Source organism: Caloenas nicobarica, chromosome 1 (assembly GCF_036013445.1).
Source record: "Caloenas nicobarica isolate bCalNic1 chromosome 1, bCalNic1.hap1, whole genome shotgun sequence".
NCBI classification, from domain to species: Eukaryota; Metazoa; Chordata; class Aves; order Columbiformes; family Columbidae; genus Caloenas; species Caloenas nicobarica.
The window spans coordinates 153,529,194-153,549,824 of NC_088245.1; the positions used below are offsets into that span (position 1 = coordinate 153,529,194).

General features: G+C 46.0%; 1 protein-coding gene across 1 annotated transcript in view; it reads left to right on the forward strand.

The window, feature by feature from the left end:
• The window catches only part of CARS2 (cysteinyl-tRNA synthetase 2, mitochondrial), a 41,558-nt gene that overhangs the window by 18,796 nt on the left and 2,131 nt on the right, over positions 1–20,631 (forward strand). Inside the window, exons 9-14 of the mRNA XM_065643472.1 lie at positions 2,909–2,976; positions 5,357–5,423; positions 10,709–10,847; positions 13,393–13,516; positions 15,592–15,690; positions 19,152–19,415. Of these exons, the coding sequence (XP_065499544.1) occupies positions 2,909–2,976; positions 5,357–5,423; positions 10,709–10,847; positions 13,393–13,516; positions 15,592–15,690; positions 19,152–19,415 (761 nt within the window). The remainder of the gene's footprint in view (positions 1–2,908; positions 2,977–5,356; positions 5,424–10,708; positions 10,848–13,392; positions 13,517–15,591; positions 15,691–19,151; positions 19,416–20,631) is intronic.

A 20,631-nucleotide genomic window follows, 5' to 3' on the forward strand; every position in this document is an offset into this window, starting at 1 on the left:
TGTACAGGGCTTTCAACCACGTCATTGTCTGATGGTACTAATGCTGTTCCCATTGATGGAAACCTTGAAATTGTTTGTTCCTATTGCAGTCATGGTGGTTCTGGATGGTGTCCAAAGAACTGAAGGCAGGTTCAAATCTGCAGTCTCTCCTCTTGCTGAACAGTACTTTGTGCAAGATGTCTTGGTGAACTCTTTGAGCTGCTTCCCTGAGTAGGAGATGCAGAGTTGAACCTGTGCTATGCCCTGGGAATTACTTGGGCTTTCTTTTTCATATGTGTTTGTACTGTGTGGGATGACTATTGAATTTTCATTTCAGTTAACAGTGTAGAGCCTGTTATAAATCAAGAGCAGTAGTCCAGAGGCTGGTGCCTACTTCAGGGTGTTTTTTGCTCCTGAAGTGCTGGGGAATTCTCTGCGTGTCCACTGAGATGCACCGGTTACTGCCAGGTGGAGCCTTCTGTTGAAAACCAGTGAATCTGACTTTTCAAGCTTGGAATTCAAACTATAGGGGAAATATTCTTTGAAACTAACTAAATTACAGAGGAGTCAATTTTTCTTAAAAGAAAAAAAAAAGGAAAAGTAATAAGAACTTAATTCCAAGGGCGGTTTGTACATTGAGATTCTCTAGGAGCTGACAGATCACATTTATTAAGTCAAAAAAATTTGCTGGAGGAAGATAGTGTGAATTATTTAGGGCAAATGAATTGGCTTCAGGAACAATTTATTCTGGTAACAGACTTCAGAATTTTAGCAGCCTCGGAATTGGAGGAGCAATCCCCATTAGAGAAAGAAAATCCCTGCACTGGGGATAAATCTTCTTATAAGGACTTTATTTTTAGACTACTTGTACTCTGGGAAGAGCGCCAAGCCAAAGTTATGAAAATCCTTGTATTTTGTGATTCTTTAATGAAATCATTCTAAGTGCTGAAACTCTTGAAGAGGAATATTATTTCAAATTCAGATGTTACCCGTAGCTTATTAGAAAAACACAATCAAACTATTTTAAGCTTGGCTGCCTGAAGTTAAGTAAGTTGATATTTAGGCATCTTTGCAAAAGAAAAGAATATTAATCGTACCTGGGCTATTCTCCTTCTCCCAGGAGAAGTTTGTCTGTGGGTTTTACTTGAGTAGCAAGAGCTGTAGGTGTCCAGTGCTTCTGACAGCCTGAATGTTCTTATTGAGGGCCCCAAGTTTAACCACACAGCAGTGAAAATGGCCTCACCTGCTGACAGTCAGGACAAATACAATGGAAACGAGATTTTGGTTTGATTGTAGATTTCTGCTGTAGCTGGTTCTGTATCCGTATATCTTTTGCTTCTTTCCTGCTCTCCATAGAGTGTGGTGTTCAAACTTAAATTTCCAGGTGATCGGGGTAGGACCTGAGGTAGCCTTCATGTGGGGAATCCCTGCTGCTTTGAATCATTGTCAGAAATAGCTAAGAAGTGAAACCAGAGGCTTTTCACACTCATTTACAGGACTCAAGTGTGTTGTTTTTGTATCTAGGCAAGCGTAATGGGGATTTTATCGACTTGTGGAAGAGAATGGGTTCCAGGCAAGGCTGCAAGAGCAGCGCTGTGTGGAGAGAAGCACAATATTCAGACAGGTTCTTGAGCTGCTGAGCAAGAAATGCCACCTCTGCCACCACCTGTAAAAGTAGAAACACAGTCATATGTTCTTGCAGAATGCTCTGAGGCACTGGTGACGCTGGACTGCCCAATCTGAAAGACTAGAGCACTGCTGTGGTATTACAGAGTAAGAAAAATTCGTGCTTAAAAGTCTGCCTCTAAGTATGATTAAGTGCTGAATTCTGCAGATCACAACATGCCTGAAAATTGCGTGTTAGTTGTGGGTGATTGGTTACTTACAAGATTACTCTGTTACTAGGAGAATCCAATTAAGGCTTTTAACATCATTTCTGAAGTGATGCTGGGTGGTCTTTCATTGGCTGTGTGTTCAGCATCTCCCCAGTGCTGTGAATAATTGATGTTTTCCATCAGCGTTGGTGCTGTGGCTGGCACGGATGAGGCCCAGGAGCATACAGCCTGAGGTTGCCCATCTCCTGACTTGCTTCTGAGCTCTACAGACTCTCCTAAATGCGATGGAGATGGTTACTGCCTTTTTCCTGGACCACAGCCCTGCAAACCAACAGTCCACATGGCTATTGAAAGCTCTAGCAATGCTCAGAGATTGTGTTTTAAAATAAGCTAATTCAAATCAGGCATCATAGCTACATCTATCCCTCCCCCTTCTTCTCCGTCTCCGAAAGTCTGGAGTGTGCAGAAAATTCATTTTACATGTAAGCTGTTTTGAACTAGCACAATAAACTTTTGGATTGAAAAAAAACCCGACAGTGTAACAGCAACCAGCAAGTAGTAAGTATAGAAAATTGTTTGAGTTTCAAGAATAATGCTAGGTCACTGGAAGGTCTTTAAAGGTCTTAAAATATTTCTAATAAGTCAAGAGTAACAGATAAGGTGTTTTTCTGTGAAGACCGAGAAGTATTTGCTTGCTTGTTTTTATGAGTTTATTACGAATTCTGAGCAGGGAGATGTTTTGTTTATTCCTTATTAATGTCTGCGCTCATGGTGGTGGTGGTTCTTTTTCTTAAAACCCAAACCAAAACAAAAACGACAAACACACAAACAAAACAAAAATGCACAAATTTTATTTTCCTGTGTTTTAAAATTCACCCAGCCGAAGTTGACGATGGAGAGACGTGTGGGACTGTAGGTAAAGCTGCATATGTTACGTGTTGCATCGAAGTGGTTGGCATTGAAGTGGTTGGCACAAATCCGTCACAGCATATGCTGCCTCCAGTGTTTCCAGTGCCTCAGTGCAGTCTTTCTCATTCACTCTCCATTCAAAAGCATGCTCATTTATCCTGATTTTTTTTTTTCTGTTGTTCTAGGGCACTTACATGTTAAAGGAAGTCAAGAAAAAATGTCCAAGTCATTAAAAAACTACGTAACGATTAAGGTAATCTCTTTATGTGAATTGAAGCAATGTATGTTTGTACTACATGAATATTAATCACAGCCCTCTTTTGAGAAAACACTGGAGTGGAGCGTTTCTCTAGTGCTGATATACCTGTTATTGTGGGTCTGGATGTAGGAAGCCTGCTCGAACTCAGGGTTTGCTTATAATGTTGATCTTGCTGAGCTGAGAACATTTGTAGGAGCAGCGTTTGTACCCAGTACCAGACTTTCTGCATCATAGGTTTATGGTTGGACTCAACAGTCTCAAGGGTCTTTTCCAACCAATGATTCTGCTCTATAGCAATGGATTCTCATCTGTCTGCCCTCAATAGCGCACATGCTTCTGGGACTTAGAGAAAAGCAGACGTTTTTCCTTGTCGTGCTTTGGGTGAAATGGGACATAGCGTCAGCATTTTGTCAGGAAGCTATTAGATGTCGTGCAACCACACTGTGCCAGTGGCCCCTCGTATTCTCCTTTATTTCTATACAGTCACCTTGCTGATGCACAGGGAGCTTTGTCTTTCGGTACCCACAAGCCGCATAAATATGTCTCGTTTTGCCGTGTCCCAGAGTTTTTGGTGTAAGCCCAAGCAGGGTTTCTCTGCCTGGCACGTGCGATACAGCTGTGCCTGGTGCTAGGGCGGCTGCCCTGACGGCTGACAGCTGTCGCCAGAAGTGGGTAATTTCCTGCCTTTAGACAAAGCGCGAGAGGCTGTTTCAGCACATATGTTCCCCTTTGCCCTCTCGGAAGACTTAATTAAAATCTCTTTAAAAAGGAGTCCAATATGAGCTGCTTTATTCTTAATTCTCCTGATGGTGTCTGGCTAGAATTAAGCCCTGTCTCCCCCAGGAAGATTACTTGTCGCTCACAATTTTTTCACAGAAATTTCCCAAGTCTCAGCAGATGTTGTGGACAGGGTGGAGGAATGATCACAAAAATGCCATGCATGCAGTTAAAAATAATGTGTAGAAACATTCCCCTCTATGTCTACCATGGGACTTCTTTGTGTTGAGAAAACAAAAACTTCAGGACCGTCTCTCTTCTCTTGTGGGTCTTCACTTTTAGTTTCTGCCCTTAGACAGACGTTAACCCCTACGTGGGAGTTTTTATGCGTGTTCCAGAAGAGGAGGGCCTGTCCGGGACAGGGCCTGCGGCCTTCCCTTGGGCCCGCTGGCGTCCATCTGCATTCCAGGCCGTCACCTGGGCATGGCCACCCTGCAACCTCCGTGTCCAGCTGCCCTGTTTTCCCTCCCCCATGTCCACTTCTCCTATATATTTTTTTTTAAAATAGCTATTAGTTCTTACCCCCCAAAACAAACGTGTTGCAATAACTCATGGCTGAGCAAACAGCTTTCAAAGAGTTGTGATAGTTTCTCCATGCTCCATTTTTAGCGAAAGGCAGAATTAGTTCTTCCAATTCAGATAGTCCCTTCCCAAATCCGAATTTATTTCTGTACTTTACTCATACTGTTCTAGCTTTGTTATTAGCATAAATCTTTTGGGCAGATTCGGTACACTCAGTTATATAGAGTTTATTTAAAACCAACCAAACGACACCTACCAAAACAGACAGTTATAACTGTCTTTTCTTGATTTAGCTTGCCCTGATTGCCTCAATTATTTCTATTTTCACTTGAGAGGTAGCACATTTCTGACACTTTGCTACCTTCAGTGTTCAGGCTGGTTTAGTCTGGTAGCAGAAGCTGAATTTTCTTTATAGTATTACTGTAAATTAGTTATGCTAGTAGTAATAATTTACTATTTACTACAGTAAATTATTTATTAAGCTAGATAAATATTAGGGTGAAATTAATGAGTCTTCGTAATTAATACAGATAAATTCTAGCAATATTAAAAAAAAGGTTATTTTTGTTATTTTTGTTCACTCCCTGTTTTCCTTCATGTTCTCATCCTGCAGAAAAAGTACACTTATTTTCTTTTTCAAGAAATCTTTCTTTTTTTGTAAAGTTTGCAAAACTCAAGAGCTGACCTGTATCCCAGTCTTAGACTGGTCATTTCAGCTTGGGTTTTTTTGTTGGTTTTTTTTTTTTTTTTTTTTTTTTGTCTTTATACAGTGTATGTTTGATCATAATTACAAAATACTTTTCACCATCTTATATTTGAACATCGTGTGTATATTTATGTCTTGTATATATGTATGCACATCTGTCTTATATGGAATTAGATTTTATTTAGTTTAATACTTTAAACCAGTGTTATAGTTTAAAGCTTTTATACCTTTCTTAAGCTACAAAGAGGGGTTATTTGTCATGTTAGCTCGTCTGAAATATGCTGTGAAGCTAGTATGAGGGGGTTGAACGCCTCCTGAAGAACTTGTTTGATGTAATGCTAAAGCTGTCTTTTCCTGGTTGGAGGGTAGGATTTCCTGAAGAAATTTTCGTCGGATCAATTCAGGATGTTTTGTTTGCGCAGCAGATACAGCTCAGGTAAGGAAAAACAAGACAAAACACCTTATTTTTTGAGATATTCTTGGCTTTCCTTTCCACCTCCCAGTCGAGCGATGCAGAGGTGCAGTGGTGGAGCAGGGTCTCCCCGCGGTGCCTTGAAGTCCCCTCTGGCTGGTGGAAGGGTTGGTGGTGCTCTGCCGGGCTGCTCTTCGGCCCTCCTTCAGAAAATTTTGCATCTTTACGAAGGACAGTACTTAACCATTATCTAAATGCCTTCCTGAGCCACAGTTAATTGCGACTCTCGATTAATTGCACTTCCAATTAATGAATTACCTCCATCTCTGATTGGCATCTGTTGCAGTCACTTGCGTTTCAGGCACAATCAGCTGTTTTTGGAGATGTATCTAGGTAGAGCTTTGCCTTATATTCCCGTAGGGTATGACAAGGGCTTGCTAATAACTTTTTATCTCCCTGCTGTGTTATCATTTTTTGTCCTGTGGAGTTAGTGAGTGTTGAAGCACTTCTGTGGTGCAGTGCAGCTCGCTCGCACCTGCGCATGATAACCTAATGATCATCTTAGCCTGGCAAACACTGCTGGTGGGGAGAGGTGTGGGAGATGTTGTCAGCTTCCCTGTCTGTGCTGTGGTGTTTCCAGCAGGCAGGTGCTACTTTGAACTGGAGGAGGTTTTCATATGGATAGTGTTTTTACCAATTTTACCAACAGCAGACGGTAGTTCCCCAGCCACTGCTGGGTCAGCTGGCTTGTTGGCTGCCCTGGCATGGAAAGGGGATGGTGGAGCACAGGGAAATATTGTTGTGTTATTTCAGTGGGCCTCTGTCTGCCTCAGATAAAGCACCTCTAGCAGTGTAATTGCAGGAGCTGGCGTGGCTGTGACTTTGCTACTGTCATCGACATGCAATGTGCTACAAGCCTTGATAGACATGCAGTCATTGGGCCAAGAAGTCTTGAGCCACCCGTCTGATCTTCCTGGTGGAGCCTCTCTCTCCCAAGGCAGCTGAAGGCACTGGGAATGCCATATATTCCTGAAGTATTTTGAAGCATGGGATAGTAGAGAGACTGCTGGTTATTAACTGCTGACCTCCACCATGGTCGGAAGGGAGGAGCGGATCCAGGTGGGAGGTTTGCTGCAGAACAAGCCCCTGTGTGAAGCAGGAGAGGGGGCAGGTGGTGGGGAGCACTGCCACCGCAGGGTGAGGTGGTGGGGCAGTGGCATGCCAGGCTGTTTTGGGGTGATGCTGCAGGGTCTCTGTCAGGAGACAAAATACGTTGTGCACACATAAATGGCACCCCAGCTGCAGTTGGGGGCACCGGGGAGTCTTGAACAAATGTGTATTTAAAACAAAAGAACCAAAAAAGGCTACAAAAGTGGAATGGCTGGCAATTTCTAGGCTTGCCTTGAAGCAAGGAATGGCCCTGGAGCCCTGCAGCGGAGGGCTGCCTGGAAGCCTTCTCCTCTGCATGTCAGCTGGCTGCCTTTGAACCCCTGTGAGACAGACATGACCCTTTTTTTGCCTTGCTTCTAGGTTAAACACCTTCCTGTGATAAAAACAGAGGGCTACCTACGCAAATGTAGGTGGCTTTGATGAAGGGTTACAGTGGTGTTGTGCTAGTAAGCCAGTCAGCAGGTAAGGGTTGCTGGAAGGTCTGCTGTGCTTGCCACCTCCACCTTATGCGGTGGGGCGCAGTTATCTGCTGTCAGATGAAGAGCCAGAGTCTCTCCCTGCTGAGCCAGGTATTTACTATGCAGCCTGTCAGTTTGGCTCCCTGCTGTCAATTCACTTTGGTCTAAAGGTAAGTTTACTGCACTCCTCCTCATCTTGCTGTCTGCTTCCTAAGTATTTTTATTAGAAGTGAGATCCCAAGCACCTTCTGTTTGCTCCTAAAAAGGTTTTTGTAGCCTAAACCAGTTGGTTGTGATTCCTTCCATCCCTGCCTGTGCAGAAGAGCCTTTTTATTCTTGCTGAAATCCAGGTTTGGGAGGTCGGGTGGTGTTACTGCGCCCCTTGGATTGAGGCCATAGAAGGTCTTTGTAGGCATGTGGATGAGGGCAGCTCCTGACAGTTGGGATTAGCTCGTGTTTGGTGCTGTGTTTTACACAGATCTTGGGCTCAGAATGGGCCTTTTTTGTGGTCTGGGGCTACCCCCGTGTGTGTGTATGCTGACGAGCACCTGGGGACAAACGTGACTCCAAACTGCCCCAGCCATGGAGGGGCAAAGGCTGGAGAGGCGTGTGTAGGGAGGTGCATGTGTTTTGTGTGAGCGGGGCCCCTGTCACATGGCAGTCACTGTCACAGGGAGGATAAAGCTGGGTGCCTTGCCTTTGGGGAAGAGGAGAAAACGCAGAAGGAAGAGGCTTTAGCAGGACATCACCCTTCCCCAGCATGTCTCTGCAGGCAATCCTCTGCTCCATCTCCATCACCCCCTCTGCCTGCTCGTGCTGGCGGGACGGAGCTGCCTGGGGTTAAGCTGAGCTCTAGTGGCAGTGGTGGTGATCTAGACCTGCTGCTTTGGCTGGTGCCTCTGCCTGTCCCCTTCATGGCCCGAATCACCACCCTTCGTCCTACCCGGGGCTGTTGGGAAAAGGTCTTTCCTAGGTGGCACGGGCAGCAGCGTGGTGCCCCACCACCAACGTGCCTGCCAGGCCGCTTCTGGGTGCAGCTTTAAAGGAGTGGTGCCATCTCTGAAACCTGGTGGGGCCCTGTTGCCAGGCACTGCTTCTCCTCTTGCATCTCCTCAGCAGCGGCTTTGCTTTTGCAGTTATGTGGAGGAGCTGTGGGCCTGCTGCAGGCAGCGGAGTTCTGTCCCCAAAATGCTTTTCTGGTCACCAGAACCGCTCCGGTGATTTTGTGAACTTGAGTGAGCTGTCACATTTTGGACCCTGTGGTCTTTAATTACTTCCTGGTGCTAATAAACATACGTTTTTGTAGCGATGATGCCCTTGGTGGCAAAGGAGGGAAGGCGTAGGGAGTACGGTGAAGACTTATAGAGCTGGGCTTGGCTGTGCCGCGCTGTGGGTTTGCAGTGCCTGCAGGCGGTGGTTTAGGCGAGGGCCCTGGGGGAAGAAGAACAGCTTTAATCAAAGTGGGCTTCATCAGGATGAACTTTCATCAAGTATTCCTTGTGGAGTTCCTGTAACCAGAGTGATCAGTTAAGTACTCATAGTGGATATAAATGATCTCTTTCAATATCTCACTGTTTTCTGTACATTGGTCTTTTTAAAAGCTGAGTAAAGCTTTATTTTAAAACCAGTGTTAATGAGGCAGCAATGCAGATTTTTAATTACACAAAAGTGGGAAATCTGACAAATACAGGCCCAGACTTACGCCTCAGTTATACCGGGGTAAATCCAGTGGAAAGTATGTTTAAACAGTTAGACTTCTTTGGGATTTGGGCTAATGGAATCGAGATCAGGTCTCACATCTGCCTGCTTCTGCCCTCTTAGGTCTGTCCCCTTGCTCAGACTGTCTGCTCTAAAGGGTCTCTGTCTGTGCAGCGTTGGGTAATTGCGCAATGCAGTCGGCTGTAATGTGTGCAGGACCAGAGGTGAGATTGCTGTGGAAGCTACAGATGATGCTCAGCGCTGATGAGATTAGGAATATGCTGCAAACTGTAGTTTGGATGTAGCTTAGTGCAGAAGTCAGGGATAAAATGGTGAAGCAATATTGCAGTGGCTGCATATGGCTCTTTGATACAAGTAATCGACTGGTGTCTCTTATGAGGAGAGAATGAGAGAGCTGGGTCTGTTCAGCCTGGAGAAGGCTGAGAAGGGATCTCATCAATGTTTATAAATATCTGAAGGGTGGATGTCAAGAGGATAGGACCAGACTCCTTTCAGTGGTGCCCAACAATAGGATGAGGGGCAACAGGCACAGGCTGAAGCACAGGAGGTTCCATCTAAACGTGAGAAGAAACTTCTTTACTCTGAGGGTGCCAGAGCACTGGAACAGGCTGCCCAGAGAGGCTGTGGAGTCTCCTTCTCTGGAGACATTCAAAACCCACCTGGACACATTCCTGTGTGATCTGCTCTGGGTGAACCTGCTTTAGCAGGTGGGTTGGACTAGATGATTTCCAGAGGTCCCTTCCAACCACAACCATTCTGTGATTCTGTGAATGCATTTAGACTTAGGCCAGTCCTTGGTGGACAACTTCCAGCAAAGGCGGGTGAGCTCTCTTGTGTGGGGTATGAAAGTTCTTCTACAGAAAATTGCATCCTACTCTACAAATAGAAAAATTGCCTCTTGCTGATGGCAGCTCGTATAAAAGTGCCAGAGGGCCAGTCCAGCACCTGCGCTTGTGAGTGGGTGGGCAAGGCGAGAATGATCTCATTAAAAAATCACAAAATACAAGCTTGCCAAAGCTGGAGTCCCGCTGAGTGCAGTGAGGGTGTCCCTGTGCATGGATGTTGTGCTAGTGGTGAGGCTGATGTCGTCTTTTTCCAGTTGGTGAAAGAGAAGCACTGTGTGTTAGAGTACAGCAAATCGCATCATAAAGGAGAAGCTCTCCTTAGGATGTGATGAATCATTTACCTTAAGGTTTTATCCTTCTTCCTTGTGACTATAAAGAGGCTTAGATGTAAGTGTAAGTTGGATGTGATTAATCCCATCCCAAATATACCCTTATGAGTTTGAACAATTTGTGTTTTCTTTAATAGTTGCCTTCAAAAATTGATATAACCAGTTTAGCTGTAATATTGTGAGGGAATCGTATATCTAGTGCAGAATCGAGACTGTGAAATCTTAAAGCAGTCCAGATTTTCGATGCTGGTGAAGCAGCCCTTTAATTAAAAGTGCCTGTATTCCTCACAGAGTCAGTGGTGAGAGTTAGATCTCTTTGGAGGTCTCCAAAGACAGATTGTGTCTACCTAAATTAGAATAGGAACAAAATTAGGGGTGAAATCAAAGGTATGTCTTGCCAACGTAAATCTGGGGGCTGCTTAGAAATATATCCAGTCCAAATGCTTTGGAGTAATAACTTCACTGGGAGATTCAATAATGAAAAAAAAGGAATTAAAGTAAAGTAGCTATTGCCTCAGTCAGCTTCCAGACACCTTTTTTGAATCAGTCTGATGCCTTCCTAGTAGGTTATTCTTTCCTATGTAATGATTGTCTTTTATATTGGTTTAATTTATCTAGTGTGCGTGAAGAACAGAGGTTTTTAATTAAATGTGCAGTTAATTGTAAGAAGAGCTTTCTGTGACAAATAAACTTTTCCTGGAATGACTTCATCTCAGAATATTGTTCCTATGTATGACAAACAACATCCTTTCTATCATAATCAATCAAATATTTTTTTTTTTCTGTAGCAGTAGAATTTAGTGACGAGAGCATGGATGATGCAAAGAACCTTCTTCAGGCAATCTCCTCGTTTCTTAAAGATGCAGATGCTTATATAAAAGGACAGCTGGTATGTGCCCCTGTAAAAGAAGACATACTGTGGGAAAGGTAAGTGCATCTCCTGTATCTGTGATTATGTGAGCAATAATTTGCTGACAGGCTCAGAGGGTTGACCACTGTGATGTGCTGAGTTCTGTTTAAGAAGCAGGACAAGGACTGAGAAGCATTCTGCCCTGCCAGCCCTCACCAAGAGCAGGCTTTTTTTCCTTTTTTGTCTAGCCAGCTGTTTTTCCTCATAGTCTGCTACACGTAGTGCACTGTATTTTTGAAATCCGTGTTATTTATCTAGCGTGCCTGTCCCAAAACTTCCATCTTTGCCCCTCTTGAGTGAAGTAGAAGGCAAAGCTGTGACTGAAGTTGTGAGGCCATTCGGTTCATAAGTAGAACTGTGCCTTAGTGACTGAAGAAGGAAGAGGATGACTGGAAAGTGATACGCCTTGGGCACTGAGCTTGTAGTCAAGCTGGCTGGCACTGTGGTGTGCAGCAGAGGAGAGAAGGGGTTACTAAGAATCTGGCTAGGACAGAGATATCCCAGGGAAAGAAGAAATTATGGTTCCTGTGACCCTGACAATGACGAGGAGAACCTTTTTTGGAGCCCCTTAGGAAAAACAGGTCATAGAAGTATTTTGGCTGGAAGAGACCTTTAAGATCAAGTCCAACTGTTACCTAGTACTGCCAAATCCACCTCTAAACCATGTCCCTAAGGACCTCATCTACGCATCTTTTAAAAGACACCTCCAGGGATGGTGACCCAACCACTTCCCTGGGCAGCCTGTTCCAATGCCTGACAACCCTTTCCATGAAGAAATTTTTCCTGATACCCAATCTAAACCTCCTCTGGTACAACTTGAAGCCATTTCCTCTTGTCCTGTTGTTTGTTACCTGGGAGAAGAGACCAACCCCCTCCATGCTACAGCCTCCTTTCAGGTGGCTGCAGAGAGCGATCAGGTCTCCCCTCAGCCTCCTTTTCTCCAGGCTGAACAGCCCCAGTTCCCTCAGCTGCTCCTCATAGGATTTGTTCTCTACAGGAGGGAGAGGTGTACTCTGTGTTGGGTGCAAAGCTGAGAAGACAAGTGCAATGCTCTGGAGTCAGGACAGGAGGGATGCAAGGGGCACTGGAACCTGTTACAGGGAAGTGGAGTTGAATTAACTAGTTGTGGTATTTGGCAAAAGGGAGTCCTGCAGCAGGAGGCTGCTGGGGACCTATTGGTGAGAGGTACGGCTGAGAGACCTGAAGCACGTGGGGAAGTTGAAATGGATCGTCAGCGGGGAGTGTGTGGGAGGGCGAAACTTGTGTATCGCTAGATTTAAAAGCAACTGATGAAAGAGAGCTCTTAATTAGGAAAGCGGTAGATGTTCGATGGAGAAGGGGAACCTTGCAGGGAAGGGCATTGGGAGGAATGGGCTAGGGCAGCAATCATCCGATATCTGAGGGGAGGCAGGCAAAATGGCGACCAACGACAGAACCCAAGGGAATGGCAGGAAAATGTGCCAGGGGAGGTTTAGGCTGGACATGAGGAAAAGGTTCTTCCCCCAGAGGGTGCTGGACACTGGAACAGGCTCCCCAGGGAGGTGTCACGGCCCCAAGCCTGACAGTGTTCAAGCAGAGACTGGACAAGCCCTCAGACACATGGTGTGACCTGTGGGGTTGTCCTGTGCAGGGACAGGAGTTGGACTTGATGATCCTTGTGGGTCCCTTCCAACTCAGGACATTCTGTGATTCAAAACCACTCCGATAGGCACAACAGGATTCAGTAGAGCCCCAGAGACGCTAGGATAGCCTGAAGTTCACCAGGTAACCCTGCTCCCTGAGCTTTATCATGAAACGGCACCCTTGGGTCAGTGCTGTCGAGGTCCTGTTCGCTTGTTTGTGTACAATATCGTGCCACCAGCAGCGGTTTGCAGCTTCCTGTTTATTCCCCTGCCATCCTCATCCTCCTGCTCACAGGGGCTGCAGCGAGTGGCACTGGTTCTGTGGCAATGGGTGCTGGTCGCCCTCTGTTTTTTGGTGCTATTACACAAACAGTTCCACCAGACCTATCCATCTGGGCCAAGTTGAGTGAAGTCCCAGGGCTGGGATGGGGCTGGCCTGGGAAACGAGGAAGCAGCGGCCACTTTTGAACTGGATCCTGCCAACACGACTCCTGGCCAGCCCCAGTCAGCTCTCTTGCTAGACACTGGAGTGATGAGTGGGACGTGGCTTTGGAAGAGAAATGTGCCGTTAGCATGAAAAATGGGCTGCTGGAAAAAAAATAACTTAGAAAAATCATGAATGTGCCTAATATCGACCTCATTAAATGTCTGTTTTTAAATGATTGAGGCACACCTCGCTCTGCTGGTGTTGGTTCCTGTGATTAACCATGTATTTATTGAACGGATGTAGCACTTTGGATTTTGACACGCATCAAGTTTTTGCCTTCACAGCTGAAGGATGTTTTCTCCCTGATCGACATAGCATCACCCATCACAGGACAGCTAGGAAGGAAACGACAGTGTCCTTTTGGTGACTCCTTCTGGCTGAATAGCTGATGAATTCAGCGTACTGCTGGCATCTCGTTTGTCTTATCTTAAAAGTTACCTTTTCTTCTTGAAGGCTAGCCAACACAAAAGTAACTGTGAAGGCTGCGTTTGCAGATGACTTTGACACCTCCAGGGCTGTTGCGGCAATTATGGACCTCATTCACCATGGCAACAGACAGCTTAAGGCTGTTACTAAGGTAACCCATTAGGATACAGAGATCAGAAAATGACAGCTGTCCACTGTCCTACTGCTTAATGCAGACAGATTAGTTTATTGTTCACATAAGAAACCGGCAGAAACAAAGCTCCGTAAATTGTTGACCTTAATGGTGCCCATTTGTCCTGACCATACCAGAGGAACTGTGTACAGCTATTGTTTTGTGCTTCGTTGTGTCCAAAGGATGTTTCTTTCCTGCTGCCCTGTATTATTTATACCCGAGGTTTTTGAAAGGCCTGAAGCCGTTGTAGCACGCTGCTAATTTTAGTGCTGGTTTTATGTTCTTATCCAGCTTCTTTGCTTAATACCCATGCTCAGAAACCAACCTAAATTGGGAAGTGGGGGCGGTGGTCACTGCGGGGGCTTTGGCAGGCAGTCCCAGGTGCACGGGGCAGTCACGGTGGCGAGTTCAGCTTTGGGGACCGAGTGGCTTCTGCTGTCGGCAAATTATAACTCGGCATGCCTGCCTGAGTCTCTCTTCAGATGGCTTTTGGCAAATCAAGACCCTGTTAAGGTCTCTTGATGCTGACACAAAGGAGGTGTCTGGTAGGGATGAGACCTGAGCAGTAAACACTGTCTGAAGCACTTCTGGGTCTCCTATTGCCAACAGCTCCCGTTCTTCTTCAAGACAAGCCGCTCAGCCTTGTTGCTGTGCTCCTTGACTGCTGGTGTTGTCACATCCACCATGTTTGTGTTGTAAAAGAAATGTTGAGTACATAGTAATAACATGGTGTGATCTGTGGGGTTGTCATATGCAGGGACAGGAGTTGGACTCGATGATCCTTGTGGGTCCCTTCCAACTCAGGACATTCTATGGTTCTATGAACTGACTTTAAGAGAGAATTAGCCTGTTGGTTTAGAAATCCTGCCTCCTCTTGGCCCTGTTTTGGCGCCGGCTTTAAATTCTTTTCATAGCTTTATCTTTACAAAATGCCTCTCTGAGCAAATCCCAGACCTGAAGCGGTTTGCAGCAGGGATCTGTGACAGCATTACTGCTCCTAAGCACAAGTAACCCCATTTTGCCAGTTGTTTCCCCTGAATTCCTTCTGTCAACCATTTTGCTGAGAATTGGTTGGGGTATTTGCAGGGCAGGTGACTCAGATTTCTGGTTGGGGTGGTGGAGCTTTTCTGGGTACAGCCCAGCTGCCTGAGCATTACCCCTTACTGGCTGTGCATTACCCCTTACTGGTTGTGCATGTAGTTTTTTGCCTTAAGAACTGAGTAAATTCGCAGAAGCATAACTGCTCATCCCTTTCTTTAACCTTCTCGCCATTCTTACATTAGTTGGCACGTTCCTGTTTGTCTCCCTCAGCACTCTGCTTCAGCCCCTTCCAGTTCAGATCTCTTGCAAATTTTAGGTTATGGCTTATCTCAGGCCCTAATGGATATGTCAGATAAAATCCAGTACCAGCTGCTAGTTTGGTTGTCTATGTCATCACTCTTATTTTTTAGGCAAGGCTAGTCCCCTAAATTGCTTCTCAGTCTATCATTTAATCTTGAAAGAAAGAAATACATGTGTTCTTAAAATCGCTATTCTATTGCTGCTCCTGGTGGTTGCTGATGCTACCAGGGCATGACAAAACACCATAAGCTATCTCAAAGCAGTCTTCACATTGTTTAAATCCATGACACTCAAAACAGGATTTGACTTTTTTTTTAAAAAAAAAAAAAAATCGGTGTTATAGATGCCCTTGGAGCTGGGATTTTGTTCTTTTATTTTGTTTTCATACACACAGCCCTTTCATGCCCAGAAGTGCTATTTTTAGGTCTAATTTACTGCACACATGTAACGCAGGGCAGCTTCATGCATCTCTTCTCCTCGCTGTGCATGCTGGTAATAATCTCTTCCCCTCTCCCATTTACTTAAATCTTTTCCCTTTGCGTTGTGAGGTGCTTTTGTATCTCTGTAAAAGTTCCTGTCTGGGCAGGTGTTACTGATGGAGGTAGATCTGTAGACTTAGTAATAGTTTTCCCTTGTGGACTAGGCTGCAGAGAGATGCTGAGTTCTGTAATATGTATTGACTGGACAATCTCTTTTGAGTGTTTTTTAAACAGGATGCTGGATCTCCTAGAAGCTCTGTTGTGTATGGAAGCATTATTTCCTATATAGAAGGCTTTTTTAATGCCCTTGGGATGTCCCTTGGAGAAAGACAGGTACGAAACATCTCTATGTGTGCTATGTTTTACAGAACACTTTCCAAAAGCATCTGATGTAACAAAATTATTTATGGTTTTAGTAAACCTTTCTGCCCTGCTTGCAATTTCTTCTGTGGTGTCTTAGGAGAGCATGTGAGCAGGTAGAACAAAGTGTGGGCTTTTTTCTTCTTGGAGGTACTCCCATGCGACTTCTGCAGCAATTGTGCTGAGGAAATGAAAGTCTGAGGAAATGAAAGTCTGAGGAATGAAACAAGAAAAAGTTAGCATTGGAGGCCTTTAAGTTGGTGCTCTGATGTGTCTGCCTTTCCTCTGCCTCTTCCTCTTCTTTCTGATGGTTGTACCCAGGCTGACTTTCATAGCTGTACGGATATTTTTGATTGTGACCTCCCTGCAGAGAGATGGGGGGCCCATCACTGGAAATACCTTACGTATCCTCTAGTGCTTGGACAGGTAGGAATAAGGAGGGGGGAAAAAAAAGCGGAGAGAAGCTCAAAGCAAAATACCCTGTTGGAGGCTAGCAGGCTGTTCTGTCCTCCCCTCCTGCTCAAATCTGGAGCTGAATACCAAAGAAGTTGAAAGCTTTCTTTAGAGAAACTGTTCTGCAAAAATTTCTCTTGGGGAGGGGGAGAAGAGGATAAGAAAACGGATAAGAAAGGATAAGACAAATAAAAATAACCTTATTCATCCTTTGGAAGTCAGGCAGTATAGCAATAAATGTGTGCATTTACTTTACCTCTTTGTGGATTTTTCCACAAAATTTCTTTCAAAACAGTGGTTGGGTGTGATTTGGCTGTGTGTTACTCCTCAGAAGCCATGGTTTGTCATGTTGGTTTTTAGTGGCACACTAAACACTTGTATTTGTTTGTAAGTTGGGTGGCAAAGTCATTCCTCCAGATTCTGGGATGTCTGCACGCAGGTGCCTTCTGCACCTATATTTTTGCTGAAACAATTGTCTGAATGCTTTTCTTTTTCGTATGCTGTGTGAGTTTCTCTCGGGCAGCAGGGTCAGCAGAAGACGCTGGTGCGAGGTAAGGCAGGAAGGAAGGAGCAGCATGTCAGACTCTTCTCTGCCCCTCTGCTCTTTCAGCTTCCAGTAAATTAATCAAAATCTTCATCAGGAAGGTCTGCGGGCTGCCACAAGCTAAACAGTGCAGGGTTTGTTCTCTGACCTCAATACCAGCCACAACAGCTCAGCATCCAAACTTTCTTGCTCCTTAGCCAGGTGGCCCCGGGCATGTGGCTCGCCGGGAGCGGGCCCTGACCACCACACACGGGCCATCTGGAGAGGGCCGGCTGGCCTGGCCGCTTCTGTGCTAACAACTTAATGTAGAGCATTTATACAGTCCTAAAATTACATTCAGCCCTTGGAAGGCAACCGTGAGGCTGATGTGGCCCGTGGTGAAAATGAGATTGGCACCCTTGGCGTGGAGGCTATGGGAAGGGGTGTTTGGGCCCTCTTCATTTGGGTGTTCGCATATAGCCTGTGGGTCTGTCTTGCTCTCAGGATGGGATTCACCTTGGCTAATTAGCCTTACAGGGCTAATGTAGCTGCCTGTGCTTCTGCAGCAGTAGGTGGAGAGCAAGGCGCTGCTGAGGGATGGTTCATCTTAGTCTGGTGGTTGTGTAAAAATAAGACTACCTGTCTCTCTGCCCTGGCAAGAGAAGGAGCCTGGACAGCCACAGGCAGGTAAGGTGAATCCATCTGAAAAGACGATGGGTGGAAACCATCATGCCTGTTTTAGAGTTGGGGAGACAAGGTGAGGGCTTTTTCTCTGCCAAGGAGCACTGTGTTGCAGGTGCAGGCGGGTGGTCGTCTGTGGGGTAGGCAAGGGCCAAATTGCCGTACAAAACATCTTGTGAGCTCTTTGGATTGATCGGTGTTGCAAGAGAAGAAATTAGAGATTGGCCCTGAGAGGATACACAGTGTGTTATGCAGAAATTGGATCGTTTCATCTCCTAAAGCTGCCCCTCCTTTTGGAGGATCATGCCTTGTGTCATGAGTAAGTGCCTGGTTTGAACTTTGGCAGTGGTGTTTGTAGAGGGATGTTTCTTGCTCCGTTCATCGTTTGTCTTTCCATTCCCTTCTGTATTTAAAGCATTTATCCTGCTCTTCTACCTGCCCAGGTTATATTGGAGCATTTCTGGCACTTAGATTTATTACCTTCTTCAGTCTCATAAACTTCTTTAGTATGTTCATGTGTTTTGAAAGTTTGAGGAATTTGCTGCCTTTTATGATTGTGGAGAGCATTGAGCATCTCACACTGTGTCTCTGACAGCTTCCTCCTCACCTCCTTCTGCTCCTCTTTGTTTGCTTCAGTCAGTGACCTCTGAAACTACTCCCTTTCATTTCCATCCTGCTGTTTGGTGACTAAATACAGTCCCCTCTGCCTTTAATTACTCAGCTGCTCCTCTGCTCCCACTCGAGCGTCACTGCCAGCAACTTCACCCCCTGGCCTTGCTGTGCTTTACATTTCACTGCTCCCTTGTCTGCTCCCCCTCTTGTGTCTTAGCGGTAAAATACCACAATGGCCTTTTCTTGTTGATTGGAGGTTTGTCCTTTCCCTCCCCCTCAGGAGTTTGTTTCTAATGAGAAACGGGGATGGCATCTCTGCCATCTCTGCCATCATCTCCTTCTCCGAGGAGTTGCCTTCCTCTTCTGCTGGCTCCCCAGCTCCCATCCCGGCAGCTGTCAGAGGAGCACGGCCATCCTGTCCCCATGGTGTTGACCAGCAAGACTTTGGCCAAGCCAGAGCAAGCCGAGGGAGCTCAGAGCTGGCTGAGGGGAGGAGGGGGCCAGGCAGCAGCCAGAAAAGACCCGCTGTGTGCGGTGGCTGCTGCCCCGTCAGGTCTTGTTGGGCTTTGGATAAGGCAGATCAGATAAAAGTTCTGTGGATTTGGGGAGGTTTTCTGTAGACGCAAGGAGAAAGGGTAGTCTAGAGACTTAAAGCCAAGACGCTTTTCCTGGTTTGTGTTTCCTGAAGAGGGTCTGCAGCTCAAAGGCCAAGGAGGAGGCTGGAGCGCTCTCTGGAGCTGCCGACGTTTAAAGCCAAGGGGCCGTCTGAGCTGGTGATCGGGCTTCCCTTGCTGTGTCAGATGGTTGCTACGAGGCCTTTCTTCCATTTGTCTAATCTGTTTTTAATGTATGCACGCTTCTGGCATCTTGGAGGTTTCCTGTGGTGATGAGTTCCACAGCTGGGTTATGCAGCATGTTACGTTCACATCAGAGCCCTCTGCTCCAAGATAGACACCTGTATAGGAATACTCCGAACTACCACCACATATAACTCCACTGGAACTTTTTTCCCAGCATTAGTGAGATTGTAGCACTTGAATCATACCAGTACAATGGAAAATGCACAATTGAGAGGTGATGAGGCCTCGGTGTATGCTACCGAGTTGGGATTGATTTTTTTCAAAGCGCTCGCAGGTGTTTGTAAAGCAACTCGTTTGATTTCTAGGTGGCTCTGGGAGGAGGTGACTCGGCTCTGCTCTCCAGCGTCATTGAGGAGCTGGTCAGGTTCCGCGCGAAGGTCCGTCAGTACGCGCTGGCTCTGCCAGACGCAGCGGCAGAAGCCGTGCCCACGGAGGGTGCCGTGGGAACCAAGGGAGCAAAACAGGAACAGAAGGAAAAGAGGCAGCAGTTAATGCAGGAGAGAAAACCCCTCCTGGAGGCCTGTGACAGCCTGCGTGGAGACCTTGCTGCCTTTGGAATCCACATAAAGGTAACTGGCAGTAACCTTCTTTGTGAGACCGCTAGCTATTTTTTTTAAGACAACGTTTATTTTTGCCCCTTGAGGCCTTTCAGCAGCTTTCAGTGTTGTGCTCTGCTCCCTGCATGACTGCAGTGGCAGGAGAGGTGGAAGTTAAGCCCTTGGCTGGTGGTGCTGTGAGCCTTCTCCTCTGCTCCCCTGCAGCCTCGTGTCTCCATGCAAGCTGTAGCTATTATACTTCTGCAGTTCCCAAGGGTGCGCCATTTACCCACTGAAAATCCTGAAATATTCAGAAAGCCCTAGGTTGCCCAAGTTCAATCCAGAAGGAAAGGAATGATAATGTGTGCAATCATTGAAAAGATCGTAGAGGAACTGGAAAGTAAACTGGGATGACTTATGAAAATAATGCTTTCCCTCTACCCTCCCCACATTCCCCCACTGAAAATGCGCAGTCCTCATGAGAAAGCCTCTTCCATCTTCAGCAGCTCCATTCCCAGCTGTTCCTGAGTCATAAGTACTTTGCCAGATTACTGTACCACTCCTCTCTCAACCCTGCTTTCTGCTTTCATCCCATACCTAATGCCACTCTGCTTTTCCTTTTCCATTACCCCAACCGTGTCTCCTGCTCAAGAGAAATCCCTTCACTGGTTTACTGTCTCCTCCTGGTTCCCAGGTGCTCTATTACTTCAATGGTTGCTGCTTCTTCCAGGTCCTCTTAATTCACAGCCCTTCTCACCTCTGCTCCAGCACTTCTTGGGTCAGCGTTGCTTCTTGCATGCAGAATAATCCTCCCCTTTTTCTCCAGCGTCTTTCTCCCTCTGTCCAGTTCATGCTGCTCCTTTTTTCCCCTCACTCGAGCCTTGAATTTTTTTGTCAACGGGAGGATGTAAAGCACGATGACATTAGGGGGTGACAGCATATATCCTCTCTAATTGCTGAATGTGAGAGCTGTCATTTGTCAGCACACCTACAAAAACCAAACGTGAAGTGTGGTCAGCTGTCCCGTGATCTCAGATGAAAGTGAGCATGCCGATACAGACTAGGGTGAGGGCCAAAGCGCAGTGGAGCTGAGCTGCAGCTGTGAAAGCAGAGGAAGGCTGTGGGAAGCTGGAACATCTGCTTCCTTCACTTGTTTCTATGTAGCTGAGTCCTCGCTCCACTCATCTGTCAAGAAAGTTTGCAAATCCAAACAACTGCACTGAGACAAGGTCTTGGAGAAGATGACTCC